The sequence below is a fragment of the Python bivittatus genome, unplaced genomic scaffold (genome assembly GCF_059951505.1).
Source record: "Python bivittatus isolate LINGU-HERP-01145 unplaced genomic scaffold, Pbiv_v1 ctg000850_np1212, whole genome shotgun sequence".
Lineage (NCBI taxonomy): Eukaryota > Metazoa > Chordata > Lepidosauria > Squamata > Pythonidae > Python > Python bivittatus.
The window spans coordinates 61,136,906-61,152,608 of record NW_028277112.1 but is presented as its reverse complement, the minus strand read 5'-3'; the positions used below and the strand labels follow the sequence as shown (position 1 = coordinate 61,152,608).

General features: G+C 41.6%; 1 protein-coding gene across 1 annotated transcript in view; it reads right to left on the bottom strand.

Moving 5' to 3' along the window:
• LOC103054328 (PH and SEC7 domain-containing protein 3-like) overlaps positions 1 to 15,703 on the bottom strand; it is a 170,383-nt gene extending 154,680 nt beyond the window's left edge. Inside the window, exons 1-2 of the mRNA XM_088129788.1 lie at positions 15,623 to 15,703; positions 4,810 to 4,921 (exon numbers count right to left, since the gene is read on the bottom strand). Coding sequence (XP_087985914.1) covers positions 4,810 to 4,921; positions 15,623 to 15,643 — 133 coding nt within the window. The 5' untranslated portion in view covers positions 15,644 to 15,703. The remainder of the gene's footprint in view (positions 1 to 4,809; positions 4,922 to 15,622) is intronic.

Genomic DNA, 15,703 nt, shown 5'->3' with positions numbered 1-15,703 from the left:
CCCGTCTACACACATTTGTATTCTCAGCACCACATTTAGAGTGCTATGAATTAGGAGCAGGAGGCTGAGTCAATAGAATCATTTCAGTGAAGAGCATTCCATAAACAAATATCACATTAAAAACTCTGCCTGGCACCAGCCAAGTTCTGGAAGTAGGCAAATATTTCTTATGAGGCACTTCAGAGTTTTTTTCACTTGAAAAATCAATGTTTTTACAATCTCCCAAAAGAATCAATGGCGTCTTTCTTCTCTCTTCACTTAGAATAAATGCTCTTTTAGTTTTCATGACCTACATTTCTTTCTTCAGTTTTTTTTTTTTTTTTAAGAATGGGTGGCTCTGTGCATCCATGGGAGGTGGTATTAGGAAGTTTATTCCACAAGCCTGACAAACTTCGTCAATATGCAAACACAGAAACTAACCAGCAGTCGTAATTGCTTCAAGAATCACCCCATAGGCTGGAGAAGGCAGCTATAGACAGAGCAAACGGCTATAGCGGTTCTCACTGCGGTGATTCTCCAGATCTCGCCCCCTAGATTTTCTGACCCAGAAGTAAATATTCATCAGCCATCTCTTGATCACCTACCTAGTTTATGGCTGGAAGCAAAACAGAAGCCCTTTAATATCGGAAAAAGAATAGTAGAACAATGACTGCTCATTCCAACTTTTTCCAATTCTCTTTTAAGATCAGCACCATGAGAGAAAGAGAGTACAAACCTATGCCTTACAATCCAGAACTCCTGAAAATCCACCGTGAATTTCAGGGTCCAAATAGACATTGCTACAGTAGGCTATGGCTATCATTGCTCCATTTCTGTTCTGTTGCCTACCCCATATCAAGTAACTCAGACGTTACCTGGAGCCCTTCAAATGCTTTGAAATATAACCTAATAAATTCAAGCCGGTTTATTGACAGAAATAAATTAGGGAAGCCGTAATCCAAGACATCTGGGTTTGGAACACAGCAGGTTGACAATCCTGGCATAACTGAATACAACAGGGAGGCAGTGACACTGCATGGGTCGCCTTTACTGCTAACACCAGAATGTTTGGGTCAAGACAATGCAGAGTACAATGAAAACATTACATATTGTGGATGGGTTTACATATCACAGTAAACATTTCTTCCAGGTACAGACTTATTAAAGCCTTAAGCATGTCTTTTATTTCCCAGGATGGTTCTGGGCACCATAACCAGAAGTGTCTGAAAGAATGATAAAGTGAGCATTTTACTGTTGAAACACAAGCTCCATCATTTTGTATATACGTCATGGCATCATGCACACATTCAAAAAGGGTGGTGCTTTAATAGAATTTCACTAAAAGCAAAGTAAATATCAAAACGTTAAAAAAATGGAAAGTAAAATGAACAAATATAACCAAAAAGGCTATATGGTTTGTGTAATTAGGTCACAGCCAGTTTTACAGCAGTTGTAGATGATCTGTCTGTCTGTCTGTCTATCCCCATAGATGTTGAATAAACCACAACTGGATGGGTTTGAAGCCCTTAAGCCCTCAGACACTTTGCTTAACCCAAGTTCCATCTCCTATCGGATGTTTTTAGATTATTTTAATTAAATAAAAATTAAAAAGGAAGCCAGCATGCTCTGAAGCTTACTGCTGAACTTAAGCATGTATTTTATTTCTAAGGATGCTTCTGGGCACTGAATACAGTGGTATCCAAAAAGAGATAGGAAATGATGAAGTGATCCTTGTGCTGTTGTAATGCAAGTTCCGCCCCTTTTATATGTCTGTCATGAAGCTGCACACACATTCAAAAAGAGTGGTGTTTGCATCATGATGGTGGAACACTCATTTCACCGTTCTGACAAAAGTCCTGAATCCTTCAGATACCTCTAACTAGCACTTTGTTTGAAATTGTGCTTGCCTGCCTAGAACCAAGAGAAAAACTGAGGTGATCTCCAGGGAGCATCCAAGGAGATTAAAGAGGATAGGCTGGGAGCAAACCCACCAGTTCTCCTTCTAATAAATGGATACATACCTGTCATGGCAGCCATTTTGTGAAAGTGCTATTCAAATAATCAACATTCCAAATGTCCTCACTTGTCCTGCACTAAGCCTTAATCCATGGTTTAGCAACCATAGTGATTTGCACATCATGCTAAATCAAAACCAAAGCAACCATGTCATCCATGAAAACAGCCAACATGTTCAAATCACCATATGATTTGTGGGGGAACAAAAGCAACACTGAATAACTTTTCTATCTTTGGGACAAATAAGATGTCAAGATGAATCTCAACCCAGAGCTTGTAGCAGTTCGCTTGTGCCCCATTCCTAGGCTATTAGTCCTCTGACTCCCAAAAGTCAGGCAGGCTAGGCTTAAATTCCAGCTTGAAAAATGAACCTGACCTTCCAATCTGAATCCAAATGATCCAAGGCAATCAGGAGAGAACCAGTCTTATAAAGTTTTTGCAACCAAGTATGTCAGTTGAGGTTATCAGTTTGAATACTTTGTTTTGACTCCTTCTATACTTGACCTTACCCTTACTGAGGGCTGCTTTGGATGGTGACACCTGCCTGCCTTTGAACTCACATCTACTGAACCTTTTAAAATTGTTATTTTGTCTCTCTTCATTTCATGCTTTCTCCAAAATAGGTTCCCCTAGCATGATATCAATATTAAGACAAAGTAAAGCAACCCATAAGGTAACTATCCCCAGCTCTGTGTGAGTGTGTGTGTGTGTGTGTGTTGTGTTGTACAATGTTGTCATGATGAATGTGTCATTATCATGACTTGACCTAGATACCTATGTATAGAGAGGGTTGTTTAGAAAGGCTGGTTTCAAGAAAAAGCCATTATAACTCATGTCTGGTTGGGTTCCCTCCTGGTCACCCTCCAGTGGCGCTCTAGGCATCTCTTCACCCATTTCATCTCCCTCAGCAACTCTGTAAAGCAAGGGGGGAGTCTTGGAATCCACAAGAAGAGAGAGGCCATATGGGCACAATCTGATCCAAAATCCCCGCCATCCTTGTTCTAGGCAGGAATGGGGACCTCAGCGGGATCATGCAGCAGGCCATCAGGCACAAACTCAAGCTCTTTCTGGACCAATCTAATAGGTCCAGCCTCCCTGCAGCAGAAGGCAGTGGATTAACACATTTGAACTTATTCAGCTCCCTTGCCCATATTTCATCCAAAACAAGCGAGCTGGTGCCCTGAGGTGTCCATCAGGGGCTTAGGACTTATGACTTCAACCCCCATTTAGCCTCTGACCAATAGTAAGGGAAATATGAGCTGTAGTTCAAAGCACCTGATGAGCCCCAGTTTGCCTAATTCTCATGAAATATGAGCAAGAGAGCTGAGCAAGCAACATTATTACAACAATAATGCCAGTATAGCTTCAGTGAGTGCACTGTTCTGGCACAGTTTTCTTCTTACACCACGCTTATAGCTTCCTCCAAAAGCAAGAACAAACCCAGTCCTACCATCCCATTGACTGACTAATCATGTGTCATCAAGTTGTTTTCAACTCCTAGCGACCACCTATATAGATTTTTTCCATGATGATCTATCCCTAACCTATTCTTTCAGGTCTCCCAATGGTGTGCTCATTGCCACTATAACTGAGTCCATCCACCTTACTGCTGGTCATCCTCTTCTTCTCTTTTCTTCCATCTTTCCCAGGATTAGAACCTTTTTCAGAGAGCTAGGTCTTCGCACAATGCGTCCAAAGTAGGATTACCATCCCATAGCAAGGCAGAATTACTAAGTGAGGACTTGTTATCCAACTCATAGAACATATTCAGACTAGGGTTCACATTGCCTCTTGACTACATTGGGAAGTTTTCTGGAGCTGCTACAACAACGGTCACAGGGTAGAGCAATCAAGCAGCTACTTCCTACCAGTTCAATTCATTCTTCAGTAAACCACCGTATTAAATGAAAAAACCATGTGAATTACTAAGTATATTGCATCAGGATTAGTTATTGGAGATGCATTTTTTCTTTTCTCTTTTCTCTTTCCCTCTCTTCCAGATACAGTTTAAATAAAAGTGAGGCTTTTCTAGACTCATGCATTTCTTAACAAACCTACATTTTTACTTCAAATATAATAAATGCCTGTTAACAGTCACTGATAGTGCAGTATTTTTGTTGAATGGTTTTTGTACGTGAGCTGCTGACTGGGTATATATGTTTTTTTTTAATGCTTTTTTTTTAAAATGGGGGGTGGGGGGTTATATCGCTTTTAAATGTTGTTAACCAGCCAGAGTCATGTATTTGAGATGGGTGGCCATATAAATTGAAATGAGAGAGAGAGAGAGAGAGAGAGAAATCCCATATTCTGCATCCCAGACAATTTTACCATGAGCATTTTATTTTATTTTTAATAGGGTGTTCTGCAACTTAACTGCCCGATATTCTTTCAGTGCTTTGCTTATGCTGAGGAGTACATCTGTAGCAAGGGCTCCTACTAAATCCAAATCTATGTCACTAGTACAGATGGAGGGTGGCAGTCACATCCATAGTTAAAAGAGTGGAAGCTCTCTTTACCAGTTCTTACTTGTACCAAAGAAATACACCAATATTATTATTCTCTGCTTATCCGGAATTCGTAACCCAGCCTTCCCTTAGTCTGGTTGCTCTCCAGATGCATGGGCTTCAGCTCCCAGAATATCCAGCTGCATAGTCAATGCCTGGGAGTTGAAATCCACACTTCTGGAAGGTACCCAAGTTGGGGAAGGCTGCGCTCCTGCCTCATAAAATTAGAATCAGCATGAGCTCTAAGTTAAAATTATACTGTATGTATAATGTGTGAAAGTGGCCCACGAGTAAAAATATCAGTGCTTACCAGATTCTGAAGTAGTTTCATTTTCTGATCCACCAAATAAAAAGTCATATTTGGCCTTGGCAACACTCTGGGAATGAGCTGATGCACCATTAACCCAAACAAATGTTTCTCCCTGCAGACAAAAATAGAATGAAAACATGTTCAGTTCACCCTGACACCTCCTACTAGCAATCCCCATCTCAAAGCAACAGAAATAGGAATTTCAAAAATACATATACTGGCTTTAAAAGTATTTAAAAGAGAGAGAGAATATTTGGGAGATTTGTTTCCAGCAACAAGCAACAGCCGTTTTTTGTAGTGTATTGCTTTTCAGTAAAACTGCTACAGAATTAACATACCCATCCTAGTCACATTGTCTTGAAAGGAAGGATTGCTGTACTAAGTCTTCATTTCTCCTTAAAAATCAAGGATTTTTGCAGCCTTCTGAGTAATTTATATTTTTATGTGAATGACTGAAAATGGCAGATCACCTGAGAGATGTTGTAATTCCAAGCCTATTTGACACTACAGTCTTCTGCAGAATAGAGATAGGTAAATTTTGCTGTTGGATCATATCAGATTGGTTTGGAAGCACCTATGTTTTTATTTCAGATCTTAGGATCTATGATTCTGTTAAATTCTGGACCAAATTCAAAGTGGCCATCAAATTGTGCACCACTCCTGAATGGGGAAGTGCAGCCCCATCCAAGATTAAATATGGAAAATTCCCTGATCCAGGTAGCCCTAATACCCACAACCACAATCTTGGTAGGATTGAGTCACAGTCAGTTCCTCTCAAACCAGGCCCACACAGTCTCCAAAGCACTAGGACAGAACCTCAACAATCTCACTTGACTGGTTTGGGGTCGACAGATTTAATTGGGCATCATCAGCGTACTGATGATACCAAACCCCAAAGCTGTGGATGACCTCGCCCGGAGATTTCACATAGATGTTGAACTCATTCATATTTAGCTATGCTTTGTTGCACAGAAGTTAAGGCATCAAGCTAGAAAGCAGGAGATTGCCTTAGGCATGAAAGCTGGCTGGGTGACTTTGGGCCAGTCACTCTCTCTTAGCCCAACTCACCTCACAGGGTTGTTGTAAGGACAATAGGAGGAGGAAGGAGTATTAGATATGTTTGCCGCCTTGAGTTATTTATAAAAATAATAAAGGAGGGATAAAAACTCTTTAAAAAAAAAAAGGATGTTACTGTAAAACATTTTTACAGGTAGTCCTCGACTTACGACCACAATAGGAAACGAAAATTTGTCGTTAAGCAAGGCATCACATGACCACACCCGATTTTATGACTTTTTTGCAGTAGTCGTTAAGTGAATCACGATTCCCCACTGATTTTGCTTGTCAGAAGCCAGCTGGGGAGGTCACAAATGGTAATCATGCTACAACTGCTGTAAATACATGCTGCTTGCCAAGCATCACATGACTGTGGGAACGCTGCAATAGTCGTAAGTGCAAGGACAGGTCGTAAGTCACTTTTTTCAGCGCTATTGTAACTTTGAACAGTTGCTAAACAAATAGTTGAGAACTACCTGTAACTTCATTATTGTAAGGTTCAGGTTTTATGATTTTGTATGTTTTATCATCACAGACTGTAAATGATCAAATCTCTCTCCCGTAATGTTTAGCCTGCTAGCATTTTTACTTTATTGAAGAGGCTGTTTGTAAGTTATTAAATAATGAACAAAAATGCATTTGGAAGCTGTATTTGTAAACACGTTTAATAAGAAATAAGACTTGCTAGCATTAATTTCTGAGTACATGTGCATGAGATCACACTACACATCTTTAATTGTTTGATCTACTAATTAAAATTGGAAATGAAAATCCTGTTTGAGGTATGTATATAGGGAGCAGGGCTAAATTGAACCTTTTGCAGGTGTGCTGCTGGATTTTATTCGTCACAGCAATCTCTACAAAGAGCCTAAAACATATGTTTCAAGCTATGCTGAGTCATTAAATCGTGTATGATCATGCACTGAATTGTAGCTATGCCCCCCAAGGCAATGAGTAAGGAATATACATCTACCAAATGCACCACATTAGAGAGTCTCCACCTCCACATCTATGGAGTAGCCTTTGCAAGGTGGCATTCCCCAATTTGCCCTTCATATGCACTGGACTACAATTCCCATCACCCCAGCCAGCATAATCAAAAAGTGTACCAGATTGGAAAAGCTGCTGTAAGAGCAGCCCTAATCCCCAACTCCAATTAAATCTGGGAACATGGGATTCTGTTTGACTTACATTTCCTATGGGTGCTGTATACATACAGTCAGGTCCAGAAATATTGGGACATCGACACAATTCTAACATCTTTGGCTCGATACACCACCACAATGGATTTGGAATGAAACAAACACAATGTGCCTTAACTGCAGACTGTCAGCTTTAATTTGAGGGTATGTACATCCAACTCAGGTGAACGGTGTAGGAATTACAACAGTTTGCATATGTGCCTCCCACTTGTTAAGGGACCAAAAGTAATGGGACAATTGGCTTCTCAGCTGTTCCATGGCCAGGTGTGTGATATTCCCTCAGTACCCCAATTACAATGTGCAGATAAAAGGCCTAGAGTTCATTTCAAGTGTGCTATTTGCATTTGGAATCTGTTGCTGTCAACTCTCAAGATGAGAGCCAAAGAGCTGTCACTATCAGTGAAGCAAGCCATCATTAGGCTGAAGAAACAAAACAAACCCATCAGAGAGATAGCAAGAACATTAGGCGTGGCCAAAACAACTGTTTGGAACATTCTCAAAAAGAAGGAACGCACCGGTGAGTTCAGCAACACCAAAAGACCCGGGAGACAACGGAAAACAACTGTGGTGGATGACCGAAGAATCCTTTCCCTGGTGAAGAAAACACCCTTCACAACAGTTGGCCAGATCAAGAACACTCTCCAGGAGGTAGGTGTATGTGTGTCAAAGTCAACAATCAAAAGAAGACTTCACCAGAGTGAATACAGAGGGTTCACCACAAGATATAAACCATTGGTGAGCCTCAAAAACAGGAAGGCCAGATTAGAGTTTGCCAAACGACATCTAAAAAAGCCTTCACAGTTCTGGAACAACATCCTATGGGCAGATGAGACCAAGATCAACTTGTACCAGAGTGATGGGAAGAGAAGAGTATGGAGAAGGAAAGGAACTGCTCATGATCCTAAGCATACCACCTCATCAGTGAAGCATGGTGGTGGTAGTGTCATGGCGTGGGCATGTATGGCTGCCAATGGAACTGGTTCTCTTGTATTTATTGATGATGTGACTGCTGACAAAAGCAGCAGGATGAATTCTGCAGTGTTTCGGGCAATATTATCTGCTCACATTCAGCCAAATGCTGCAGAACTCATTGGACGGCACTTCACAGTACAGATGGACAATGACCCAAAGCATACTGCAAAAGCAACCAAAGAGGTTTTGAAGGGACAGAAGTGGAATGTTATGCAATGGCCAAGTCAATCACCTGACCTGAATCCCATTGAGCATGCATTTCACTTGCTGAAGACAAAACTGAAGGGAAAATGCCCCAAGAACAAGCAGGAACTGAAGACAGTTGCAGTAGAGGCCTGGCAGAGCATCACCAGGGATGAAACCCAGCGTCTGGTGATGTCTATGCGTTCCAGGCTTCAGGCTGTGATTGAATGCAACGGATTTGCAACCAAGTATTAAAAAGGGAAAGTTTGATTTATGATTATTATTCTGTCCCATTACTTTTGGTCCCTTAACAAGTGGGAGGCACATATGCAAACTGTTGTAATTCCTACACCGTTCACCTGAGTTGGATGTACATACCCTCAAATTAAAGCTGACAGTCTGCAGTTAAAGCACATTGTGTTTGTTTCATTCCAAATCCATTGTGGTGGTGTATAGTGCCAAAGATGTTAGAATTGTGTCGATGTCCCAATATTTCTGGACCTGACTGTATATTCTCTTCACTCCCAGACTGTGGGTTTTTCAAACTGTCTTTAAATTAAAGTGTTATTATTTTTATTATTTTGAGTACCTTGGCAGCAGTTTTTTTTTTTGTTTTAAAAAAAACTCCTAGATAGATATCTGGGTAAAAACGAACAAAAGCTCCTTCACATTTTAAACCTTAAATTTATTGAGAAGAGGAACAGACACCTTTGCTTATATTATTCTTTAAAACTGTTTTATTACGGTGTACAACAAGGGCGGGAAATTTTTCTGTTGTTATTGTAAACTGCACTTTGTTAGGGTAAATACAGGTTGTTAGTGGGTGGGGCTAGAGGCAAAGGTGGGAGAGGTGCAACTCCCCCCCACCCTTTGTCTTACCAACTCTCATCTGCTGTAGCGGTCGATCGGGTGGTGAACAAGTCATGCTTATGCTAATTCACTGAACTATAAGAAGGAGGAAGTACAGCACAATCAGACTTGCTAGATTTACTTCAGCCTCACTGGGTTGACCAGACCAGGAAATCAACTCCACAGGAAGGCTCACACTACTTTTATTGAGATTGGCTACAGTAACAGAACCTTGCAAGTCTGATGTGGTATACCTTCTCCTCCTTCTTGTACTTCAGTGAAACAGGGAGGTGTCTGCGTGAGCCGCTTCCAAATGTTACCTCATTGCTGTGGACGTAAAAAATGCCCCCAAGTAACGGTTCCTGCGTATTTCTGTCAAGCTCATCTTCTTTCTGCGTGGGGTCCTTCAGCAGTCCTTCCCTCAAAGATTGCACAGGAAGGGCCAGATCTGAGTAGGAAAGATGGACCTGCAGGCACCCGAGTGCCAAGCCATGTAGGGGTTTCAAGATGATAACCAGCAGTCTGAACTGGACTTTGAAGCAGACTGGTAACCCAATGCCCAGAACGCACCTTTGTCACTGCTAAATCTGCTACCTCCAGTTAGCTGAAGTCAGCCCCACAATGCAGACCAATCCAAGAAATTAACTCCACAAGAAGGCTAAAACTACTTCTATTGTACTTTACTGGCTACGGTAACAGAAACTTGTAAGTATAAATATGCTTTACCCCCACCCCCTTTATGCTCATGTGATTTAGGAAGGTGTCTGCCTCAGTTGCTAGTGCATAACTATTAATTGTTTGGGATTTATTCCATGCTTTTCCCTTGTCACTTTGGTAACAGATCTGGCCGATCTATGTCAAAATCATCTTCCTTACTCTTTACAGCAGATGGACAGTCACATTTTAGTCCAGTTAAAAATTCCAAGTTATTTTCAAAGGCAGGTTTATGTAGAGCATATTACAGTAGTCTATACACAAGAAGATTACAGGTAGTCCTCACTTAACAACCATTTAATGATGGCTTGAAGTTATGACAGCCTCGGAAAAAGTGCTTTACGACCTGTACTCTCACTTAGGACCATCTCAAACCATCGCAACCCCCACGGTCACATGATCACAATTTGCAACCTTTTTACGACAGTCACTAAACAAATCACCATGGTCGTTAAGCAAATTCCAGCAAAAAACATCCATTGAGGAAGCTGGATTTGCTTAACAACTATGTGATTCACTTAAAGACCACTTGATTCACTTAACGACCATGGTGATTTGTTTTACAACTGTCATTAAAATGATCATAAAATCGGGTCTGATGACATGGTGTCTTTTTTTAATGACCATCTCGCTTAATGACCAAGTATCTGGTCCCTGTTGTGGTCATTAAGCAAGGACTACCTGTAGTGCATGAATCGCTGTTGCCAAATATTCCAATTCCAAAACAACCCTCCCAGCCACAACCTCCACCTGCTTCTCTAGTAGGTGCTATGAGCAAAGGAGGACTCCCAAATCAAAGACCCTCCTTTAGGAAGAGTATGACTTTAGCTCAAGGCAAGGATGGAGCTGTGATCAAGCTAGATCAATCGCCAGCAAACAGTAGCTCCATCTTGCAGAGATTTAATCTGAGCTTGTTTACATCTATTCTAGCCCTTACAGCCTCCAGATGCCAATCTAGGACTTCAAGAACACCCCTATCCCAGCCTGGGTGGCATTGGAAATTTTATATCAAAGAGTCTCTTTATCTGGGAAAATGCTCCAATGACCAGGCCACTTGACTGAGAATAAACTCTGCTGAACTTAGTATAATTTACTTCTTTTGATTGCCTTCTGATTGTAGCATAGCATTATAATGGCACGGCACAGGGCTTCTTTTAAAACAGTCCTCTCTTTGTACTCTATCCTGTATAAAATTATTACATAGTCAACTGAAGAAAGAGGAAGGTCTGGTTGTTTCTCCTAACTGTTAGATCTTGGACAAAAGGTTGAGTGGTCACAGTTTCCTCCCCTCAGAGACAAAGAATTTCTATTTGAAATTATAGTCGGTTTTCTAAATTTCCATTTTCACATGTTAATGAACGCTATGCAAAGTTACGGAGCATCTTGGTCCTATTACTAGTAATTCATGTCCTCTTTTTCAGCCATGTATGAGCAGACACTGTAAATACAGATCCAACATAAATGTTCCGAACAATGCTACAGCTTCTTTCTACGTCACCGTTGCTCCTGTTTCTAAAAGGGGAGCACTGGATCATGCAGGAATCATCATTTCGGCTCTTCATGTCCTTCTTGTATGAGTACTCTGCTGCAGCATCTGATTCTTTCAGACCCAAGACTGGTACAACTATTCTGGCTGTATCTCAGGTTTGAAAGTTGCCTGCATTGTGGTCCCAACCATAAGAAGCAAAATAAATAATAAGAGGCTTCAAATTAACAAAATACACTGGCATTTCAATACCACAGTAAATGTTCATTATAGTATTGAATATGCCCAGTGTGTTTGTTTGAAGTGAGCCTTCTTATGCAATCTTATTCCATTCTCCTGTTTCAGTAAGGCTTTTACTGGACCAGAAAGATCTTCTGGTATCACTCCTCCTTTCTTTGTATCAGCCTCTAAGCTGGCAGAGTCAGCAATGAGCTGGGACTTCATCAGAATCTGGCTTTTTCCTTAGAAGTTCCATTAAGTCATTCGGAATCACAAGGTTTCTTCAGGCAGCCCTGTTCAGTCATTTTATGATGACCTTCTGGTCAGCAATTGGCATGGATAATAGAAACAGTAATGTAGTTTGCTAAGTATGGACATCAGTTGGGGTTTCTGCAGGTTTTGCTTCTATCAATGACCCAATTTGAACTTGTAGAGAAAAAAAAACCCAGCATATATAAACTTGAGACATACTTTGAATCACAGGTACTCATACCTATGCATCTTCCATGAAACAGGAATGCTATCTGTGAGCATAACAAATTCTTCATTGTGCAAAGCAATTTTCCTGATCATTTGCACCACAATAACTGCACATAAGGGTTATATTTCTGTCCCCCTGTTAAATGTGCTTAAGCATTCTCCATTTTTCACCTTTTACATCACACAGGCACACCCTCCCTCTGTGAGGACTTTTATTCCAATGGCTCTAAGCAATGGCCAAGTTGGCTGGGGAATTATGGGAGGTGAAGTCTACACATATGAAAATAATTCTGATTGGGGAAGGCTGGCTGTCATGTATAAAACAGAATCCAAAAGCACATCAGGAAATTACTATGGTGAAGGCATGAAAGCTACACATTCTGCACACTCAGCCTCAGATCAAGGTTCAGGCAAACTTATTTCTCAGAAATTTGCGTAAGATTGGGTTACATGAAACTTGAGTTGTGAAGCAGGAAATCAAGGCTACTGCTATGAACTCACAAACGGGCCTCAGACAAGCCCCTTTCTCAGAGACTCAAGATACTTCTGCCAGATCACTTTTAACAGCTGACTCAGAGAGTATATGCCAATAGGAGTGAAGCCAAACAAGGCCATCACATATCAAATGAATCAAGGGGTCAGCTGACTTCAACGGGATCCAGCCAAGATGGATACAAACAGAGCCGTTTCATACTTTAAAGCAATGTTTCTCAACCTTGGCAACTTTTAGATATGTGGACTTCAGGTCCAGAATTCCCCAGCCAGCATGCTGGGACTTGAAGTCCACGTATCTTAAAGTTGCCAAGGTTGAGAAACATTGCTTTAAAGTCATCGTATTTTATGCATTATGCTTGGATTCACTGCCTTATAGGCACACATGTCCAAACAATCAGACATCCACAACAGGGAGTCACCCCCTCAGTCAACATCTAGCAGCACTACTAAGCACTGGAACGCCAAACATTTGCTTGGTGGGATATGTTCTATTCAGTGGGTTCTACCTTGGATTAGTACCTAGCCAAACTAGACTATCCTGAAGAAGTCGATCAGAGTCAGACCTGGTCAGGACGTGGATAGAAGACCACAGAGTAATTCCAGGTGTGTAGACTGAGAATTAAAGAGCATCCTGGGAAAGGGCAATGGCAACTGACTTCCATCTTATTGCCAAGAAAACAATACAGATGTTTCCATCTAGGTACCAGGAGATGATCTTGACTTGAGGGTGACTTCACCTTTGCTCATATGATGGGGAACACAATCATTGTAGGCAATAATGGAGGTGACCTTTACAGAAATACGCAAGAACCATTACCTAGGCAAAAGAGGCTGATCCATTCTTAAAGACCTGGGAAACAAGACAATATTTGGAAGCAATTTATGCAGATACCCCTTTGATTCACTGATAAGCAGGCTTGCAAGATTCTGTTGTTATAGCCAAACTCAATAAAGTGTAGTTCTGATCTTCCTGTGGAGTGATTTCCTGTTCTGGCCTACCTCATGGGGCTGACAATCATGTCAAGCAAATGGACAGGCTGCCGCCTGCAAAATGATCCTCTAAAGCAGTGTTGTCCAAACTTGGCCACTTTAAGATGAGTGGACTTCAATTCCCAGAATTCCCCAGCCAGCATGGCTGGGGAATTCTGGGAGTTGAAGTCCACTCATCTTAAAGTGGCCAAGTTTGGACAACACTGCTCTAAAGGAAAGAACCAAACCGTTTCTGCTGTTAATATTTAAGAGAACCTGGAATCCTGTTGGGATGAACTGGACATTCCTTGAGCATTTGCTTATAGTCCTACATTATCCACAGAAATAAATCTCTGTCCCCTACAACTCCCACAGTGCTTGTTGGACTGATGAGAACTGAACCCCAAAACATCCAGCAGGCAATGGATCGCCTAAACTGGATGACAATGTGTAGTATTAGCTCATTGACTTCAAAATGTGGTAGGCCTGCTGTCCTACATCTGGGGTCTTCCTTTTCTTTCTGCAATGCAGAGCCCCAGACTAGTCCTCCCCATATCCACTGCTTCCCTCTTTCAAGAAATCAGCTGAAATCTATGCCTTACCCACTCTTAAAATAATTACTGCGCCTTAATGGGTCTTTCCATTTCCAAACAGCTGTCAAAACAGAGCCAAATATCAACTTGGTGAACATTTGAAAGCACCTTGATTGGTAGAACTCCCCAAGTTCATCATTGCAATCTGTTAAACGTTGATCTCTAAAACTAAAAATAGGACCCAAACAATCAGATGGAATAGGAAAACGCTCTTTCACACATCACACTCCTTTGAATATAAGGAGAACAAACAGGGATAGACAGATGCTTTCAATCAACTAGAAAAAGGAGAAGAGACCATATGTACAAAGACCTGCAAGGGATTACAAGATGTACGGCAAGCGTGCGCAAATGTGAGGAGCGGAAATGCGTATTTGCATTCGCTCAACAAATTAACCATTTTTACAGTATGCGAGTGATTAAAAATCTAAGTAAAGAGAGACAGGTCCTACCCCAATAGGTTTAACATCTAATCACCCGGCCCATCCTGTGTATATCTACTCACAAGAAAGCCTCCTGAGTGCAATGGGATTTGCTCTTAGGTGAGAGGGTAAAGGATCAGGAACAACAGAAGCAAAAAAAAAAAAAAAATCAAAATCAAAACTACAACCACAGCAAATGAGATGCAAAAATATGTCAACTTGCAACTTTTGTTTCGGCTGCTGAAGCACTTTCATTGTAAATTTAGAAATCTGTGCACTTTTTAATCCATAGATGATTCTGAAGGGATAGGTAGAAATTAGCCTTATTAAAGTCTGCTTAAATGCTTTACATTAGCATTATACCACTCCAAACTGCAAACATATTAACAAAAAAAAAAAAAAAAATTCAGGGCACTGCTTTTTCAATGCATGGTAAGAATGCCAGTGTTTTCATGCCTACAATAAACCTACCAGACACACCAGTATTATTTGGTTATGAAGAAACATATGATGGGTTCTACAAAAATAAATAAATAAATAAAAATCAAGATTTCTAAGTCCAGTGTTGAATTACAAAGCTGGAAGGATATGTTATTACATGCTTATCATGATATTCTTTTGCTAAGAGGCTCAGAGGGAACCGTCGTGACTCGTCCTCCCACCATTTTTCCCCCCACAACAACCCCACCGGGTAGATTAGTCTAAACGCGGCTGAGTAACTTTATGCACGTCTGAGCCAAACCGGAGTATGAAGCCGGGTTTCTCCAGCCTAGATCGGACTCTCTCTGCAGCTAGGCTTGGCACCCCCTCCCCACCACCACCACCACCACCACCACCACCCCCTTCCATCCAAAATCCATAAATGTGCTTAAGGCGGGAGGGGGGCGCGGGCGGCTGTCGCCAGGACCGCGAAAAGACCTAATTCTCGCCAAGCTGGAAAGGGCAGCGCTGGGTCCGTCTTTGTCTCCCATTCCTTTGCCCACCAGCGCAGGGAGCTGATTCTTGGGGTGGGGTCCGGGGCACGAAGCGGCATGGCACCTGGGCAGCGCGGGTGTGCAGAAGCGCGAGCCACAGGGCATCTCGGGTTACAAAGCTGAGCGCGGAGAAGAAACAAGCCACGGGGGAAGAGGAGGAGGCGAGTTCTTCTTTTCGTTTTGCTTTTCGTTTCCTTACCCCACCGTCGCTTTCTTCCATCTTCCATCTCCTGCTCCCCTTCCTCTCGCCAGCTGCAACAATAGTCCGAGGAAGGCGGGC